Here is a 19,206-nt window from a genome sequence, read left to right as displayed (position 1 = left end):
GGGAGGCAGGCACGCTGCACATCCCGACAGCCCTCGCGCGCCGCCTTTGCGCGGCCAATCGCCGGCGCACAGGTCGTCCAGAGCCGCCGGAGAGGGTGGGGGGGAGGGAGGAGACAAGATGGCGGCGAAGGGCGGCAGGAATGGGCTGCTGGAGAAGGTAGCGGGCTGGGGGAGGGGAAGGCGGGATCGGGGCGCGGGCAGGACTGACCTCGGGAGGGGCGCTGGGGGACCCGGGGCCGAGCCCTGCCGCCTGCCCCCCCAGCCGCGTCCGCTGCTCCCGGGCCCCCATCACCGGGTGCAGCCTCGTCTCTGCCTCCCGCCCCTCCCCGCGATCCGCCTCTTCTGCCTGCCGGGATTCTCCGCACTGTGTGCGGGCTGGTCCCTGCCGTCCCTTCCCCCCCTCCTCCCCAGCCACCTCCCTGTGTGCGGGCTGGTCCCTGCCGTGCCCTCCCCCCCCCCCCCAGCCACCTCCCTGTGTGCGGGCTGGTCCCTGCCGTCCCTTCCCCCCCTCCTCCCCAGCCACCTCCCTGTGTGCGGGCTGGTCCCTGCCGTGCCCCCCCCCCAGCCACCTCCCTGTGTGCGGGCTGGTCCCTGCCGTGCCCCCCCCCCCAGCCACCTCCCTGTGTGCGGGCTGGTCCCTGCCGTCCCCTCCCCCCCCCCCCAGCCACCTCCCTGTGTGCGGGCTGGTCCCTGCCGTCCCCTCCCCCCCCCCAGCCACCTCCCTGTGTGCGGGCTGGTCCCTGCCGTCCCCTCCCCCCCCCCCAGCCACCTCCCTGTGTGCGGGCTGGTCCCTGCCGTGCCCCCCCCCCCCAGCCACCTCCCTGTGTGCGGGCTGGTCCCTGCCGTCCCCTTCCCCCCCCCCCAGCCACCTCCCTGTGTGCGGGCTGGTCCCTGCCGTCCCCCCCCCCCCCAGCCACCTCCCTGTGTGCGGGCTGGTCCCTGCCGTCCCCCCCCCCCCCAGCCACCTCCCTGTGTGCGGGCTGGTCCCTGCCGTCCCCTTCCCCCCCACCCCCCAGCCACCTCCCTGTGTGAGGACAACCCAGGGATCTATAGGCCGGTCAGTCTTACCTCAGTCCCTGGAAAAATCAAGGAGGGAATCCTCAAGTAATCCATTTTGAAGCACTTGGAAGAGGGGAAGGTGATCAGGAATAGTCAGCCTGGATTCATGCGGATGTTTGCAGATGACCCTAAGTTAAGGGGAGAGGTAGATACGCTGGAGGGCAGGGATAGAGTCCAGAGTGACTTAGACAAATTGGAGGATTGGGCCACAAGAAATCTGATGAGGTTCAACAAGGACAAGAATAGAGTCCTGCACTTGGGATGGAAGAATCCCAAGCACTTTTACAGGCTGGGGACCAACTGGCTAAGTAGCAGTTCTGCAGAAAAGGACCTGGGGATTACAATGGATGAGAAGCTGGATATGAGTCAACAGTGTGCCCTTGTAGCCAAGAAGGTTGCATTAAGAGGAGCATTGCCAGTAGATCCAGAGATGTGGTTATTCCTCTTTATTTGGCTCTGCTGAGGCCACATCTGGAGTATTGTGTTCAGTTCTGGGCCCCCAATTACAGGAAGAATGTGGATGCATTGGAGAGGGTCCAGCAGAGGGCAACCAAAATGATTAGGGGGCTGGAGCATATGACCTACGAGGAGAGGCTGAGGGAGTTGGGTCTATTTAGTCTGCAGAAGCGAAGAGTAAGGGGGGATTTGAAAGCAGCCTTCAACTTCCTGAAGGGAGGTTCTCAGTAGTGACAGATGGCAAAACAAGGAGCAATGGTCTCAAGTTGTGGTGGGAGAGGTCCAGGTTGGATATTAGGAAAAAACTATTTCCCTAGGAGGGTGGTGAAGCACTGGAATGGGTTCCCTAGGGAGGTGGTGGAATCTCCATCCCTAGAGGTGTTTAAGTCTTGGCTTGACAAAGCCCTGGCTGGGTTGATTTAGTTGGGATTGGTCCTGCCTAAGGCAGGGGGCTGGACTTGATCTCCTGAGGTCTCTTCCAGGTTCTATGGTTCTATGAATGTCAGGAGGTGTGCTGTGACAATGGACAAATAATTGACTACACTCTAGTGTTGTATATACTATCAGGTAGAATTCTTTTGGGCACCTGTGCATATTGACTACTATGCTCTGTCTTTCTGTATTAGTAGAACTTGCGGTTCATCTTTGACAATGAGTTAGATCAAATTTTGAGAGTCACAATCTGACGGACTCTAGTTGAGCTGAAATTGATTTATGACAACCACAGTTTGCCTAGACTAGAGTGTTGATTTGTTCCTCTTGGTTACTTAACCTCATGTGAGGGGGAAGGTGCCAACCATTCTTAAACATGCAGATGTTTGCTCCATCTCTCTTAGTGTTGTAGTGTAAGTTGGGAGTCAATTTGTGGTGATGACCTGCTGCTATCCCTTGACTTAGGCCTTAGGGATTTCACATGCCATCTCTTGACAGCTGGTCTGAGCTCCTCTGTTGCTCCACGTAGCAATGGACCATTGATGAAATTACTTCCAAATAGAAGATAGTGTCCAATGTTGCCTCATTTATGCCCCTTGCTTGTTGAGCTTTGCTTCCTGGTAGTGAAGTGGGTTAAAAACTGGGGTGTCACTTTCATTCAGTCCTTATCACAGAAAACGTTGAGTTGGATATAGTATGCAAGTGAGTTTTACTGGTACATCTTGTGCAGAATATAATCTTGTTTATTCTAGGAAGACCTTGCAGGGTATCTTATTTATGTTCACAGCATCCCAACATATGCTGTGTGCCTTCTAGAAATATGTGGAAAGATAAGGTCACTCTCTCAAAAATGTTACACTTTGATAAATGAGAGAGACCAGGTGAAAGAGGTGAGGAAGGACCAGGGTCAGAATCATGCAGTGAGTTAACGTTGACATGTGAACATGTTGAATTCCTTTCACAGTAGGGTAGGTTCGGGGTTTTTTTTTTTTTTTTTTTTTTTTGCTTTGTATTTTTTTTTTCTTTAGTTGTTGTTGGGTTTGTTGGGCTTTTCTGCTTGACAGTCTTCCCCCCCTTTTTTATCAACCAGTTTCCTCCAGGAGTGTCTTTTTTTTTTTTTTTTAAGGGTTCTGTGGCCAAATAAAATTGGGAAACACTGCAGTACAGTATTGTGTGAAATGTGCACTACTTAAAAAAAAAAAAAGGTGGGGGGACCTTCTGCATAGTAAAGTTTCAAAGCTGTGCTAAGTCAATGTTCAGTTGTAAACTTTTGAAAGAATGATCATCAAGTTTTATTTAAACAACCTCCATTTCGGAGGTGTTCGTAACTGTGAGATTCTACTGTACTTAGCCACTAGCTCCTTTATTGCTGCTGCATCCTGGACAAGATGCTGTATGTACATTTTCTGGCATGTAGGTTGCTACACTTATACAAAAAAAACCAACCAAACAAAAAAACTGGAACAAACAAAAAAATAAAATAGGGGTAATTCTAATTCACTGAGTTGAGGCAAAGTTAATTAATGTGAGGAATTTGATTACTAACACAGTAAGCGCAATAAAAATGCTTATTGACATGTTTGTCTAATACAATCACTTTGATCTCCATATTAATTGTCTGTTCCTAATGGACTAACTGGACTAAAGATGTAAAAAAGGAATAAAAATTAGCTGTGTAATTGATAGAATTTTTTACCAGTTACATGATTAAACCATTCTGACCCCCGTGGTGCTGCCAGAAGCACCATGATTAGTTTAACCCTTGGGAGCAACCAATAGTGATGGGCTTATCGGTTAACCATTTAAACTCTTACATCCCTTTAATAAACACTTGAGAATTCATACACAGTTCACATTTTTATTAGGGTGATTCTTTTATTATAACAGACATTTTAAATGTTCAGAGATCACTTTTAACATAAGTATTAAATGTTTACTCATAGAACAGAGAGACAACTTCCCTTTAAATATCTTTGGATTCCAAGCATCACTTTGCCCTTCATTTTATATTTTTGGAACAAGCCCAGGAATACAGTAATAACTTTGTGGAGAATTAGTTATCGTGGCTTCAGAAATTTGAAGAAATTCTGTAGCTAAAATATTTGTTCTGGTAATTTCATAAAGGGCATGCAGATATACTTGGGAATTTCTCTGATTTTTTTCCCCCCTACAGTTCATATCAAAGGGGGGGGGGGCAAGATGTGTTCCAAAAAGAGTCCTTTAAATTAGGGATGTTAGGAAGTGAGTAATTAGCTAATCATGTAGTTGATAGAACTTCTATCAACAACACAATTAATTGATAAGGGAGGAAGTGCTTGGACCTAGCGTGAGTCAGGCTTGCTCAATTCCAGCTTGCACCAGGTCCAGCAACCCCTGTCCACGCAAGGTCCCAGCTGGGAGCTGAGACCCACCGCAGATGGGGGCTGCTGCTGGAGCAGCCTCTGTTTGTGGCCAGCCCGTGCTGCCACGGACAGGGGCTGCTGTGGGCATAGGCTGCTTCATGGCTCCCCCCAGCACTGGTTCTGCTCCTCCCCATTGCTGCCTCTGATACAGAGGCAGCAAAGTGGGGGGGATGTGGTTAGTCAAGTAGTCAACTCGACTAACTGATAAGTCTAGGCTTATCCATTAGTTGACTGCTTGCTTATATCCCTATTTTAAATGGGTTTTTTACATTACCTGTTAAGTCCACATTAGCTTTTTACTTGTGAAATTGAACAATTAAATTTCCTATCATAAAAAAATAACTATGGGGCTGTGCCCTCTTCTCGCCAACACCTCTTTCTGACAGCTTTCGCAGCCAGAAAGTGTGAGAGCTGCGCTCCCCAACCCCCATCTCTGGGGGTAGGTATCTTGGCCAGGTAGGAGGGGGCAGAGGCAGGCTGGAGATGCAGGATCTCAGCGGAGGCAATGTGAGAGAGGCCTGGGGTGCAGGATCTCAGCAGGGCACTGAATGAGCAGACTGGAGGTGTGGGGGTCTTAGCATGGGGGATATGAGTGAGGGGGCTGGGGATACAGGGTCTTGGTGGAGGGGATGTGTAAGGGGACTGAGGGTGCAGGGTATCAGGAGAGTGGTGAGTGAGGGGGCTGGGGTGCAGGGTAGGGAAGAACACGAGTAGTCTACTATCCGATAAGCCCAAGCTTAGTGGATAGTTGACACACTAGTCGCTTCCCCCCCTTGCTGCCTCTTAGAAAGAGGCAGCAAGCCGGGATCGGGGGGGGGGGGGGAAGAGGGAGTAAGTGCTGTGGGGAGCTGGTTTAAAAGCTGGTTCCCTCCAGCTCTGTGGATCATCTAATATGGGGGGGGGGGGGAATCTAGATGTCATTTACTTGTATGCCATTATAATTTGTGGGGAAATCGTTTTGGCTTTCGTAGCTGTGATTCATTGTACTGTAACTTTAGTGTTGCTGTAAAAATTGCCGTCTATTGGCTTTCTATAAATAAATTCTATTTTAAACTTACACTAAGACATGGGCTATAATTGGTACTGGCCCTTTGAGTTAAATACAAAGGGCCTGTTTCTACTGCGCCTTGTAAAATCAGCTCTTACACTTGTACATTAGTTGAAGTTTCCTAGGCATTCAGCAATTTGTACTTGCATGTCACAGAGCACTACTGTATGATTATTTTTTCCTGTACCTGTGGGAGTAAATCAGAGCAAATATCTTACTTTAAAATAGTTTATTTTAACCGGAGAGAGAAATGTGCTCTTTTAGCACTAAATCAGTAAATAATCTTGTGAATTTCACCTTGAGGAATTAATACAAGTTCAGAATCTTTCCTGCCAGGATCTAAAACAGAGGTGGGCAATAATTTTTGACGGGGGCCACTCCAAGATTTTGAAAAGTGGTCAAGGGCCACACTCTTCCCGGATATTAATGGACAAGGTGCGGGGTCTGGGATGGAGGTCAGATGCACAAAACTCCCGGTAAATCTTGAGGATTCCATTGTAGTGCTCTTTTCCGTAGGTTGCATTACCAAGAGGCTAAATGGCCAGCATATAGCTGTGCTAAAGAGTGGGTACTATTTTGGTCCCTTTTCTCTTTAATAAAAAAATCTCTTATTGGCGTAGGGGCTGAGTGAGAAATTTGTTCTCTTCTTGTTTTATGTGCTGCCCAATTATCCTCAGTCCTGATTGCCAGGATTCGTGATTTCTCCCCCCTCCCCTCAAATTTCACCTGTGTTGGCAGAGTTACTAAGTGTGCATATGTAACTGTTTTGATACAGATGTGAGTACATTGGAAGGTTTGATTGGAAAGATTTAACAATTAATTCAGCATTATAAACACTTGTCACTGACATTGGCATCTGTTGGCAAAGACAAGCATAAAATCAATGCATTTTAAATCGTCACTTTACAGGATCATTGCTACAAGACTCATCAGATAAACCTGTTTGGAACCAAGTATATCATGACCAGAACAATATCTACTAAATCTGAAGTCTGCTTTGAAAAAAGCATGATAGGAAAATAACTTGTTGAATTGGGGTGCAATTGTAGTAGGTTAGGCTAGATTTCTTTAATCACTTGATAGTCATTCATATGCAGATGATACTTGCTATGAGGCACTTAATTCAAGTGTGGTTTTACTCCTATCTTCCTGTTTGGTACAGAAACACATTTTGTTAAACAAAACGTTTACACATGCAAAGTTCTTGGAAGTGAATTGACTTCTCAATTTTCATTGCAGTGGAGAATTGATGACAAACCAGTAAAAATTGACAAGTGGGATGGATCAGCTGTGAAAAATTCTTTGGATGATTCTGCCAAAAAGGTATATTCTCTCTGATTTGTATTAGCCTCCCAATAGACTTTTGGGGGTCATTTGAAATCACTTCAGGTGGATCCACAAAAGTACATAGGTGCCTAAGTTTTATTTTTAGGCATCTGTGATGCACAAACTCTACTCAGCTGCTGCCTAACCTAAACTCACTTGGTGACTAAGATTTTTCCTCTGGGCTTGCTCATTACTGCTTCATCATAGGTAGTTGGATATCTCTCCCCAACTAAACTTCAGAGTGATTTACAGACCATGAAAGACAGGTGCTTGGTCACCTCAGTCAATGGTTGTGAACCAGGGCTGCATGTACCCTGGGGGTACTTGAAGAGCTTTCAGAGAGTTCATCAAATTAACTAGGTATTTGCCTAGTTTTACAACAGGCTACATGAAAAGCACTAGCAAAGTCAATACAAACTAAAATTTTATACAAGACTTATTTGTACTGCTCTGTGCAAAGTTGGGCGCAACTAGGACTTATGCAAGACAAATCAAACTCTTGAAAGGAGTATAGTAGTAAGGTCAATGGCTCTCAGCCTTTCCAAAGTCATGTGCAAGGGCCCAATCCAGCTGACAACTTCTGAGCATATGTTCCAGATCAAATTCACCCAAAGGGCCCACACAAACAGCCAGTGGAGAGTGAGACCTCCCTTATAACCTTTATCTTAATGCAGTGTTTCTTACACTGGCATCCACAGACCCCTGGGAGCCTGCAAGGGAACTCCAAGGATGTCGCCGAGCAGCTCTTCCCCATCCTTTCCTCCCTCAAGTCTGCCCCCCTCCTGAGGCCAAGGCCAGGCTCCCTACCTGCCCTGGGTCCTCATGATTTCTAGAAGCAGTTGCCAGATCCCTGCAGCTCCTAGGTACAGGGCAGCTGGGGAAGTCCACACCAATGTTCCCTGTAAGCTGAGCGCTTGAGTGGCCACCCAAGAGAGACTCAAATGCCAACCGGATGATTAGCCTAGCACTCTCAGCCAGCAGCATATGTTTCTGTTGGTGGCGCACATAACTTATTCTGCACAAGGATGGAAAAGATGGAAAAGATTAGAGGCAACATTGCTCCACACAGTGCTCCTCCTGGAGTGTTCACTCTGCAGCTCCATTGGCCACGAACTGCAACCAGAGGGAGCTGCGGGGGTGGTGCCTGCAGGTATGAGGGAAGCTCATGGACCTAGAGGCTGCAGGGACTTGTTAGCCACTTCCTGAGAGCCACAGTATGCACCATTGGGACCCTGCACTCCTGCACTGGCCCAGACCCCCCTCCCGCACACCAAACTGCTCATTTCTGGCCCCACTCCGTCAGACCTCTCACTCCCTTGTGCACCCCAGCCCTCTGCCCTAGACTCCTGAAAGGGACGAGGGGTGGGGCAGAGTGAGTGACAGAGGGAAGGGGAATGGGGCAGGGCTTCAAAGAAGGGCTGTACCCAAACATTTTTAAATCCAAATGGGGGTTCTTGAGATGCTGAAGTTTGAGAACCACTGGCCTAGTGTCTAGTGTACTCACCCAGTATGAGAGAGGCTCCCAATTCAAGTCCCCCTTCTCCTCAGCAGGAGAAGGATTTTGAACAGAGAGCAGCCACCTCTCAGGTAGGTGCCCCAGCCATCACACTGTGGGGTTTGTGTTGTGCACACTGCCTCAGTGTCTCTTCCTGAGGTTGTGCCTCTTGAATTCAACAGTGTAATTTCTTCAGCATTAATTGGGCTAGGGACAGAATTAAAATACCTGTGTAGCCTAGTAGTTATGGTCAGGGCTCGACAAATCACTGAATCTACTCGCCCCGTGGCTCAGTAGATTTCAGCCGGTCGCCCCGTTCACTGGCGGTGCGCGCATGCGCAATGCAGGTCTTGTGCATGCGCAGTGCGGGGCTGGCGAGCAGATTTCGCTGCCGTTTGTCAAGCTCCGGTTATGGTACTCGCCAGTGAGATGGCAGGTCCTTGTTCAAATCTCATCTTCCCTATCAAGAGAAGGGAGGACTTGACCCAGGAGTCTATCCCACCCTGGGTGAGTACCCCAGCCCCTAGGCTAATGGGTTTTAAGGGAGGGCCTCCTCCTCAACCTTCACCCCGAGGCCATTTTGTTTCAGACCCTGCATGCAGCTTGAGCCTTTTTACTCTTGGTTCGTGATCACAAGCAGAACTATGTGCCTCCTGCGGCACCTGTGTCTGTAAGCGGGGTAGAGCTTAGCGCATGCTCTTCTGGTCAGCATCTCCCGTTGGCAGGCTGGCTTTGGTGTTTTGCTTTCTGAGGGGTCTGTTGCTCCCTATTTATTGTATAGGAAGTTGGTATGGTAAAGTGTATTGAGTAAAGTAAACTTTTGAGAACTGGAAATTTCCCCCAAATAGAGAGGCAGTAGCATGGGGACGAGGATGCATGTAACCACATACTTTGGCTCATCGGTTAATCATGTAAACAGTTACATTTCCACATCCCCAGTAGGGACCCTTTGTGCCTAACCTAGGGCTGCGGATTGCACTGTCTCTTCAGTGTTGCAACTCCTGAGTTCCTTCATGGATTCCACCTTAGAGACTGGCTCTGTACAGAACTCTCATGCAGGCCAATGACAGATCTGTATGCAGTGGTTTCCAAGATCCTGTTGAGAATCTCTCGTAGAGCTGTGAAAGACTCAGTAATCACATGCTTAGATGCTTTCAACTTGATGACTCTGTCCTTTCGCTTAAGGAGGTTGATTGTATCTTTTATTTTAGTCAGTGAAACATTTAAAGAACATATATACTTGCATCTAATTTAAATAGTCTTTATAATTTAATAACTTATAATGCCTTTAATGTTGCAGCACTTTCACTACTCTTACTGCTGTTTCTGTGATGCTTCTAGATTTGAAATGGTTTTCTCCTCTCTGGTGCTTTACTTAAAATCCTCTGGATTATACAGTTTAAATTGGTGCCTCTGCGGAGAATTAATGTAACTCTTCTTTGCAAGCCATTTGTAAAAGTAGCCAATCATACAATAAACTGGGCTCTTTGCTTTCCCATCAGGTTCTCTTGGAAAAGTACAAGTATGTGGAGAATTTCTGTTTGATTGATGGCCGCCTCCTCATCTGCACAGTCTCCTGTCTCTTTGCCATCGTGGCTTTAATTTGGGACTATCTGCATCCCTTTCCCGAATCTAAACCTGTTCTTGCATTCTGTGTGGTATCATATCCTTTACTGTGTGCTTCAGATTTAAGATATGTTGGGGAAAGACACATACAAGTAAAAAATATTGATAAGGTGTTTCTCTACTTCAGCAGTGGGGAAGTAAACATGGTAGGTCCTGCCTGAATCTCACAGGCAGTGGGACTGGCTTGATTTTTATTTGTGTTTTATTTTAACATCAGCGTCCCCTTCTGCTTCATTTTAGCATAAGAAATGTGTATTTCTGTAAACAGATTCCTCTGTCACCAGTATGAGTGATGCTACAGATCAGGTGCTGGGAGTGAAATGACAAGCTAGAGCAATTGTCAGAGCTTGCCATCAAGGAATAACAGGCAGTGTAAAGGTTGGGAGGAGGACAGCAGTATAAATGTAAGTGACATTTACAGAACAGCCAGCAAATCTGAACTGTTGAGTAACGTGTAGTATTTTTTTTTTCCCAGCACTGTACTCTGCCATTCTGAATACTGACTACTGTTTGGTTGGAAGAGTTGATGTCATGAGTTGTCTATACTAAGCCCTGTTGAGACTGATGTCTACAGAGTATAAAACTCCTCTCTGTTCATCATTCTCTAGGAATTGTGCAGGGGGACAGTGTAGGGTTCTAATTTCTACTGTTCTACTGACTTGCTGTGTGGCCCTTGACGACAACACGGGGATTATTTCCTTCTGTAGATAGATGTTGCCAACAAAATTTCAATGAAATAACTGAAAATGCCATTTAGTCTTTGATATTCAGACTTGATTGTCTTTTATTCTCTTGATTTTTCTATCTGACACTCTCATTCAAGAGAGGTTCTAATAAATGCGCCCACCACTCCTGTCGCCTCGAGCACTGATCTCTGGTCTTGTGACTTAAGACTTTTAAGAACTAGAGAACGAGACGTATTTGCATTTAATTTGTTCATTCTAATAAATATGTCAACCAAGAGCCAAGCTCTGAATGATCTTATCAGAGTTAAGAGGCCATTAAATACCCCGGGTGCTGTGCGGAGATGAATGATTTATTTGTAGGCATGCCATTGTTCATGAGTCCTAGTTGTCACAGTTGCCTGCTCTCTTTTTCCTTTTAATTTCTTTAACTTTCCCGAACTTATTTTGTGATGATGGGAATCCTGACCGTCTATACCTCATACAAGGAGAAGAGCATCTTCCTGGTAGCACATAGAAAAGATCCTGCAGGAATGGACCCTGATGACATCTGGCAACTCTCCTCCAGTCTAAAAAGGTATTGTTGCTTTTCGAATCACATTTACTAAAGGACTGTAGTGACAGGACACACAAGCCCTGCTGAGACCTGTGATTTGCCTAGTTACTGAGGGGTAGGAATGTCCTTTCTGCTTCTTGTTGGGTCTGTCTCCTTTTTCTGGACAAACTTACTCAGAACAATACAGGAGCCAAGTGGCTGGTGTGTCTGTGTTTGTTTGCTGTATGTTGGCATAAGCCTTATCCAAAGGCTACATCTGTTTCATGCACTACATTGCCTCCCTGTTGGATTCTGGGCAATATTCAAAGTGTCTGTTATGTCAGAAGCACTGAATGGTGTGAGAGATGCTACTATGGAGCCCATCCTCCTCTGTCTGTTCTGTTGTTAGGACTAACAGGGAATCCTCTCCTCCCCCCGGTATTTTCTGTTTTCTGTATTGGGGTTTCTCATCCTGTGGGTCCCCAGAATGTTTCAAAGGGTTATGCAGCAGCAGAGCTGCAACCAGGGTGGGACTGGTAGGGCACAAAGCTGAGGAGTGGGTGGGACAAAACTGGTAAGGGATGGTATTGACTTCCTTTTTTGCACTGGCTTCAGAGCTAGATGCTTAGCTAGCATTTGTCACTCTTCAGCTGCCCAGCTCTGAAGGCCAAATTTGAGTTGGTTGCACTGCAACCCCAGGAGCCAGGTCACAACCCCACTCAGACACGTGATCTGGTCAGGGCCATGACCAAACCTGAGTGGTGCTGCAACCCTTGAGGTTGCAACACCCAGAGTGGAGAACCAAGCCCAGCCAGCCCCACAGCACTGAATTTGCCACGGGGGTGAGTGCTGGGCAGGACTTGACCAAACCCACCACAGGACCTCCACCCCCAAACTATGGGTCACGACAGGTCTTGAACATTTACAAATAAGTCCTGAGCTCACACAGAGGCCTGAGACCCGCTCTGGTTAAGAACCACTGCTCTGTACCGCACTCTTGTAGGGGGTGTATTTGTAAGTCATTGCATTCCCTTTTAGTCATTGCTTAGCCAGGTGAAGTCTTTTTCCTTCTTCAGTCAGTTTCTTCTGTCCTTTAGTCATTTAGGCCTGGTCTTTCAGCCCTTATAAAAGCAGACCCATTAAGACTAACTATCTGCATGAATGCAGATTGTAGTGCTGGACGTTTTGTTGTTTTTATTTGAGTTCCTAACTCATTGTGATTTCTAGTTTTGAGAAGGCTAAAACTTACATGCAGTATTCAGTTTTTTGTCTCTAACAAGTGGCACTCACTGCCACAAGATATTGGAATCCTACAAGTTATGAATTAAAACAGAAACCTTTTAAATGAATGAGAGAGTTGGCTTAGAAAGGCTAAAAGAATAAGGGTTATGAACCTTTTGGCTTCAGGCATAAACCAGCCTCTGGAGCTGGAACTGGGGTCATGGTGCGGCTGTTCTAGTAGGGACAGCTGCACTGTGATCCTGCTTCAGCACGTGGGACAGCCAAATATGGCCAAAAGAGCCATATTTGGCTCACAAGCCATAGGTTGCCAACCCCTGCTTTAAAATATCTGGTTACCAGCTGCTGCCAGAGATGGGCCACAATGATTCATATGTATCAGGGCTACTCAACCCGTGGCCTGCAGTGCACTTTGAGTTTATGCGGGGCTCAACCCACGGCCCATGGGTGGGATCCTATGAACATGGCCTCCAATAGGAACATGCTTCACAATAGAGAGCCGTCTCCCAGGTGAGGTGAGCATTGAAGATGCAAGCAGGCAGGCTGGCTGGAATAGATGGGTGCAGGGTGTCAGTGTTTCTAGCCCCCAGGGAAGAGGTGCCAGGTGCGCCAAGGCATTGTGTGAAAGAAACTGTTTGCACATACATGCTAATAAATATGCAAATATACGCAACCACACTTAAGTTGTGGCCCTCTGCGTGTGCTGTGAGTATCATTGTAGCCCCTGGGGCTTCCAAAGTTCAGTAGCCCTGATATATATGCATATAATGGCAGAGAGTTGCCTCCCTGTTTGTGATTTAATTTGCTTTTTATTCCTGCTGTGTAAAATATATTTTAATTAAATGTGTTAAACAGTCAGGCTTTTGGACACACAAAAGCAGTTTATCAATTGAAACCATGAAAGCTGAGCAGGAAGGAAGTGAGGGTGCGAGAGCTGACAGCACTTCTGTTCCCTTTTTAGGGCAGAGAAAACTCTTATGTAGAACTACATGAACCAATTTAAAGTAGGGAAATGTTACATTAAACCCCAGAGTGTGGCTTCTGAAATTCTGGGATGTGGCTCACTTAACAGTTAAGTCAAAGATGAGGTTATCCTGAAAAGATCATATGGATGCATATTTGGAAAAAACCAAGCACACCTCTAGAAACTCACACAAAATGTTGAAAACTTCCATGGCTATTGATTGTTCTGAACCTGTTGCATAGTCTCTGCCATTTTCAGGAAGACAGGTTCACTGTGACATGGAGAAATTGATCTTCATTGATATGTGAAGAAAGCTCTTAATTTTGTCTGTTTGCTGACTCGGACTCTCTGCCAATATGTTTATCATCACTCTGTTATTTAAGCACCTGAAAGGAAAAATAAGTGAAGTTATTGCTTAAGGAGGCTAGAATCTCTCCTACAAATCCAGAACTCATCTGTCTGGGAAGGAATTACAAAAATTAATTTCAAGCAAAGCTGCATCTTAAATGCATATTGATGTTTAACAAGAAGCAGGACTACAATTCAAGAGTTTGCCCATTTGGTATATATGGTCATGCCAATTCTCTTCCAGAATATGAGCTGAGGAAGTGGGTCTGGCCCACGAAAGCTTATTAGTCTTAAAAGTGCTAAATAGTTTTTCCTTCAGTTTGACCTTATAACAGAAAACAGCAGCAAGGTCAGAGCTATCAACAGCCATGGAGAAGTTTGAATGTCACTAGTTATTTTAACTCTGATGTTCTTTTTGGGAGTAGAGCTTTCTTAAATTAACATTACAAACCCTTGAATATCAAGTTATAATTTATCAATACTGTATGTTGCAGCATCTTTTGTCATAGAAGGTGGAGCATTGCATGCTGGGACCTGGGCTTTACTGCTGTGGTAAAGACTGGGGATGTTACATTGTGTTCCATTTGTTCAAACCATGACTCGGGTTCTCTTTCTATGTCCCTTCAAGGTTTGATGACAAATACACCCTGAAATTGACTTTCATCAGTGGGAAAACCAAACAGCAGAGGGAAGCAGAGTTCACCAAATCCATCGCGAAATTCTTTGATAACAATGGAACATTAGTCATGGAAGCCTTTGAACCGGAAATCTCCAAACTTCATGACAGTTTGGCCACGGAAAGAAAAACAAAATAACAATTCCAATGGTCACCTTCCTGCTGGGATCATGCTAAATTAATGCCAATAAAGTGAATTAGCAAAGAATGTTACTTGCCTCTGTTTTTGTCCTGAAATCCTATTTAATTCTGGATAAATCAGGATTTTTTAAACTTGGATCCAAGACCTTGAAGCTAATGCCTAGTTACAGTTGGTTTAGATCTGTTTGGTTGCAGTTTCTAACCTGCCTTTCAGGTTGCTCTGTCACTTTTGATATGATATTGGATGATATTTGACCTATCGAAGATGTTTAGGAGGGAAGTTTTTGCTCAATGCGGTATTGACTTCCTCCATTTTACCTGGCAGTGCTTTATAGTACATAGTTCTGTGCCATGCAGTGTTTGGGGAATTTTAGCATTCATATTTTGCTGGTTTCATTTTATCCTTTTTCTTAGTGAATCTTTGTTAGGAATTCAGGACAAAACCTTTATGTAAAACTACTCTGTCCATTCACAAACAAGTGTTTTTCTTTATTTTTATATTTATCTGATTGGGGAATGGGTGGGTGGGATCAATTTTTATATAAAACCTTTTATCTGTTGGAAAAATATTGAGACTGCAAATATGCTACTTCTGTATGCTAGAGCACGGTTATCTACAAGATAAAAAAATAAAAGCAATGGCATTTTTAGAGCTGTAAATGTCCTCCATGTTTGTCCGACTGACGCATTTCCTATTGAGATTCTGTTCGGTGTGTCCCTGATATAAACTGTCATTTTCTAAGTGATTTTTTTTTTTCAAATAAAAGGAAAACAGATGTGAAAACAGTGTTGGGATTGTCATGGGGTAGAAGTTAAAGGAGCCCACTCATCCTGAAGACCACATTCCTAGCTTAAAAAAAACACGATACCCACTCCTATGTTACATACATACCTGAGATCACTAACACTGAAGAGGACCCCAGATCCACAGAGGAACTTACATGCTTATAGCCCTTTTGCCCTTTGGTGTGGAATTAAGTGCACAGCTGCTGTTCTTGCTAGAAACTGCTCAGGTACTTGTGTGCAAACGAGGGGTTTCCAGCTGTGAATTACAAGCACAGGTGCCTTCATCCAGCTGGGACATAAATGCCTATCTTTTGAGAGAGGTGGAGCTTAGGACACATCTTTCATCAGGATCTGCTATTATCTGAACTAGACAACTACCCACCGGGCATGCTGGCTCTAGTGGGTCTCATTCTCAAGGCGCAAACTCTCCCCATGCATCTAAGCTGGGTTTTGTAGATGCCCCTGTCCCCTTGTGGATCTGGGCCATTGACTCCCTTCAGTTTCTGTATTTGACACCACTTTTTCAGATGTCTGTTTTTCGGAGAAACTGCCCAGCTGAAAAGACTTTTCTAACCATCAGCACAGGAATAAAACTACTCTTCCATCTTAAAATGATACAAAAACCCCATTGCCTTTCAAAACAATTAAATTATTGCCCTTTAAAAACCAGCAATGGACTAAGACAGCTCATTCTTGTATTTGAAAACGAGTTGTGCTTTTTGTTTTGTTGAAGGGACTTTGCTTTCTTCATGTTAAAAAGGTGAGATTACAGGACTTTATTAGTATTGTGCTTCTTTGCATTGTCTGCAGGGACCAAGAGTGCACCATGCCAGACACCATACAAAATATAACACAAAGGGGCCTGACAGAAGGGCTTACAAACTTTGTCACCCTCTTTTCTAAATAATAAATAAAAGGTGGAGCATGCTGGTTATGGTGGAGAACTGCTTGTTCCTGTACTAGGAACCCAGGAGAAAAGTTAACGGGGGAGGGAGCTGCTATTGGAACCACCATCTTGTAGAGAGGGATTTTTCCACAAGCATTGGGTCACGCTAGAAAGTAATGGCAGCCTCCTTCAGTGAGATGGGCCAAGGCTGAGCGCTCTTAAAGCCGTCCAGCCTTTAGAGAAGACAAAATACGTAAGAAGCTGCTGTGTTGCTCAGGATGCTCTGAACTAAAGGGAAAGTGGAGGTTGGTGAGGAACTCCTGAGAGCAGCCATCCCCACACCCTCTGTGCCTTCTAGCCAGGTTTTGCTCAGCTGGAGGAAGTGTGCACATGACACTTGTATAAAAGTATGTTGGAGGGCTCCTTGCCTGCAGGAGCCTCAAAAACCACATCCGTTCTGTTGTAGACAGCATAAGGAACTGATCAATAAACCTCATTTAGTCTAGCATCCATCTGCAGCTGGTTCCTGCTGGAAGGAGTTTTGGGGTGGAGATCACTAGCAAGGGATATAAAGTCAAACTTCAGATCTTGTTATGGGGCTCCCTATCAAAGCTTGGTCCCTGGGAAACCAAGCACAGGATGACCTGCTCTTCCCTTCTGCCTCCTGCTATTTGTGTCCCAGAGACTTTAATCCATTTGTGCTAACACAGTAGCAATTCAACTGCCACTGATTCCATTTATGACTCTGCTAGCCCCTGCTAAGCCAGTGCTAACTTGACAGTGCCACACTGTTCTCTCCTGGTTACCAGCTGGCTAGCCTACTGTCCTGAGGAATGAAGGTCTTAGAGTGAGCTGCATCTGGGACCAGAGCACAGTGCTTCTTGCCACTGTAGTGAAGTGGAGGGTAGCAGGCTGGTAGGGCAGTGGAATGGAGGAGCAAGCTGCAAGGTATCTCTGGATTCTGCTGCTGGGACGAGTGGAGGGGCTGACCCCTGCTGCCACCTCATGCTAGGCCTCCCCTAGGTATTCCTTTGGGCTGTCCTGGGACCTGCAGCTAACAAGGTGGACTGTCCTGTCCAAATGATAGTTGAGATGGTTACTCTGGGGCTCCCAAAAGGGAGGGGCAAGGGATGACCGCCCTAAACCAGTTCTGCTGGCTCTGGTACTATTCAATATTTGTTAATGTTTTCTATGATGGAATAGACATGCTTATAGCATTTTCAGATGACACCAAGCTGGGAGGGGTTGCAAGCACTTTGAAAGGCAGATTTCAAATTCAAAATGTCCTTGACAAATTGGGGAATTGCTCTGAATTCCACAAGATGAAAATTCAGTAAAGACAATGCAAAGTGATTTACTTAGGAAGGAAAAGGCAAACACCTAATTACAAAATGAGGAGTAGCTGTCTGAGTGGTGGTAGTGCTGAAAAGGATCTGGAGGTTATAACGAACCACAAAGGGAATGTCAGTAACCCATGTGATACAACTGCAAAAAAAAAAAAAAAAGGCTTATGTGATTCTGGGGCATATTAACAAGAGTGGTGTGTGTAAGATATAGGAGGTAAATGACCTGCTCTACTCAACACTGGTGAGCTCCCAGCTGGAGTGCTGTGTCCAGTTCTGGGAATCACAATTTAGGAAGGATGAGTACAAATTGGAAAAGGTCAATAGAAGAGCAACAAAAATGATTAAAGGCTTAGAAACCCTGACCTATAAGCAAAGGCTGAAAAATTGGGCATGTTTAGTAAAGAGAAAAGAAGACTGAGGGGGGATCTTAGACTTATGTGTAGTGCTGGGGAGGAGCCGGTGGTCGTGGTTCATGTTGGTACCAATGACATAGGAAAGGGTAGGAGAGATGTCCTGGAGGCTAAATTTAGGCTGCTAGGAAAGAGACTGAAATCCAGGACCTCTATGGTGGCATTCTCGGAAATGCTTCCAGTTCCACGCGCAGGGCCAGGTAGGCAGGCAGAGCTTCAGAGTCTCAGTGCGTGGATGAGACGATGGTGTAGGGAAGAGGGATTTAGATTTATTAGGAACTGGGGACACTTCTGGGAGAGGGGGAGCCTATAGAGGAAGGATGGGCTCCACCTAAACCAGGGTGGAACCAGACTGCTGGCACTAAACATTCAAAAGGCCGTAGAGCAGTTTTTAGACTAAGAGATGGGGGAAAGCCGACTGGTGCGGAGATGCACGTAAATTGGAGGGAGACTTCTCTTAGAGGAGAATCCATTGATAGAGATTCTCTAAGCTGTCGTCAGAAAGAGAGGAGGGGAGAGGACAAACCATGGGCCAGAGCAGACAAACAACCGCATTCTAAGGAATCCAACGCATCAGGGAAGGGCAGACAAATAAGCAGTGGCAAATTTTTAAAGTGCTTCAACACAAATGCTAGGAGTCTGACTAAAGATGGGTGAACTGGAGTACCTCGTATTAAATGAGGAGATTGACATAATAGGCATCACTGAAACCTGGTGGAATGAGGAAAATCTGTGGGACACAATCATACCGGGATATAAAATATATAGAAAGGATAGAGCAGGCCGGGTGGGTGGCGGAGTGGCACTGTATGTGAAAGATAATGTAGAATCAAATGAAATAAAAATATTAAATGAATCAACACGTTCCATAGAATCGCTATGGATAGTAATTCCATGCTCCAATAATAAGAAATTAGCAGTAGGGATATATTACCGACCACCTGATCAGGACAGCGATACTGCCATTGAAATGCTGAGGGAGATTAGAGAGGCTACCAAAATAGAGAACTTTATAATAATGGGGGATTTTAATTACCCCCATATTGACTGGATACATGGCACCTCAGGAAGAGAAGCGGAGATCAAATTTCTCAATGGCTTAAATGACTGCTTCTTGGAGCAGCTGGTGCAGGAACCCACAAGGGGAGAGGCAATTCTCGATTTAGTCCTGAGTGGAGTGCAGGATCAGGTCCAGGAAATAACCGTTACAGGACCGCTTGGGACTAGTGACCATAATATAATAACATTCAACATTCCTGTGGTGGGAAGAACACCTCAGTAGTCCAGCACCCTGGCATTTAATTTCAAAAAGGGGAATTACACAAAAATGAGGAGGTTAGTTAAACAG

General features: G+C 45.6%; 1 protein-coding gene across 2 annotated transcripts; it reads left to right on the top strand.

The window, feature by feature from the left end:
• Positions 1-37: 37 nt before the first annotated feature.
• SPCS2 (signal peptidase complex subunit 2) lies at positions 38-15,090 on the top strand. Of its 2 annotated transcripts, none has more exons than XM_075919596.1 (5): positions 38-157; positions 6,637-6,720; positions 9,721-9,881; positions 10,970-11,104; positions 14,242-15,090. In XM_075919596.1, the coding sequence occupies exons 1-5, from the start codon at positions 119-121 to the stop codon at positions 14,426-14,428; spliced, it is 606 nt and encodes a 201-aa protein (XP_075775711.1). In that variant the 5' UTR covers positions 38-118; the 3' UTR covers positions 14,429-15,090. The 2 variants fall into 2 exon arrangements, with proteins under 2 accessions (XP_075775711.1, XP_075775712.1); XM_075919597.1 differs by lacking the exon at positions 38-157 and adding an exon at positions 6,343-6,408.
• Positions 15,091-19,206: the final 4,116 nt, after the last annotated feature.

This window comes from Pelodiscus sinensis, chromosome 1 (genome assembly GCF_049634645.1).
Source record: "Pelodiscus sinensis isolate JC-2024 chromosome 1, ASM4963464v1, whole genome shotgun sequence".
Taxonomy (NCBI): domain Eukaryota; kingdom Metazoa; phylum Chordata; order Testudines; family Trionychidae; genus Pelodiscus; species Pelodiscus sinensis.
Note: the sequence above shows the minus strand (reverse complement) of the source record. Positions and strands in the feature narration are given on the sequence as shown.

Excerpts from the sequence above, each read along its gene's own strand:
- SPCS2 (XM_075919597.1), top strand. The coding sequence starts at position 6,358 with ATGACCAGAACAATATCTACTAAATCTGAAGTCTGCTTTGAAAAAAGC. Across the intron at positions 6,721-9,720 it reads TGGATGATTCTGCCAAAAAG|GTTCTCTTGGAAAAGTACAA; the intron begins GTATATTCTCTC and ends CTTTCCCATCAG. Across the intron at positions 11,105-14,241 it reads CTCTCCTCCAGTCTAAAAAG|GTTTGATGACAAATACACCC; the intron begins GTATTGTTGCTT and ends TGTCCCTTCAAG.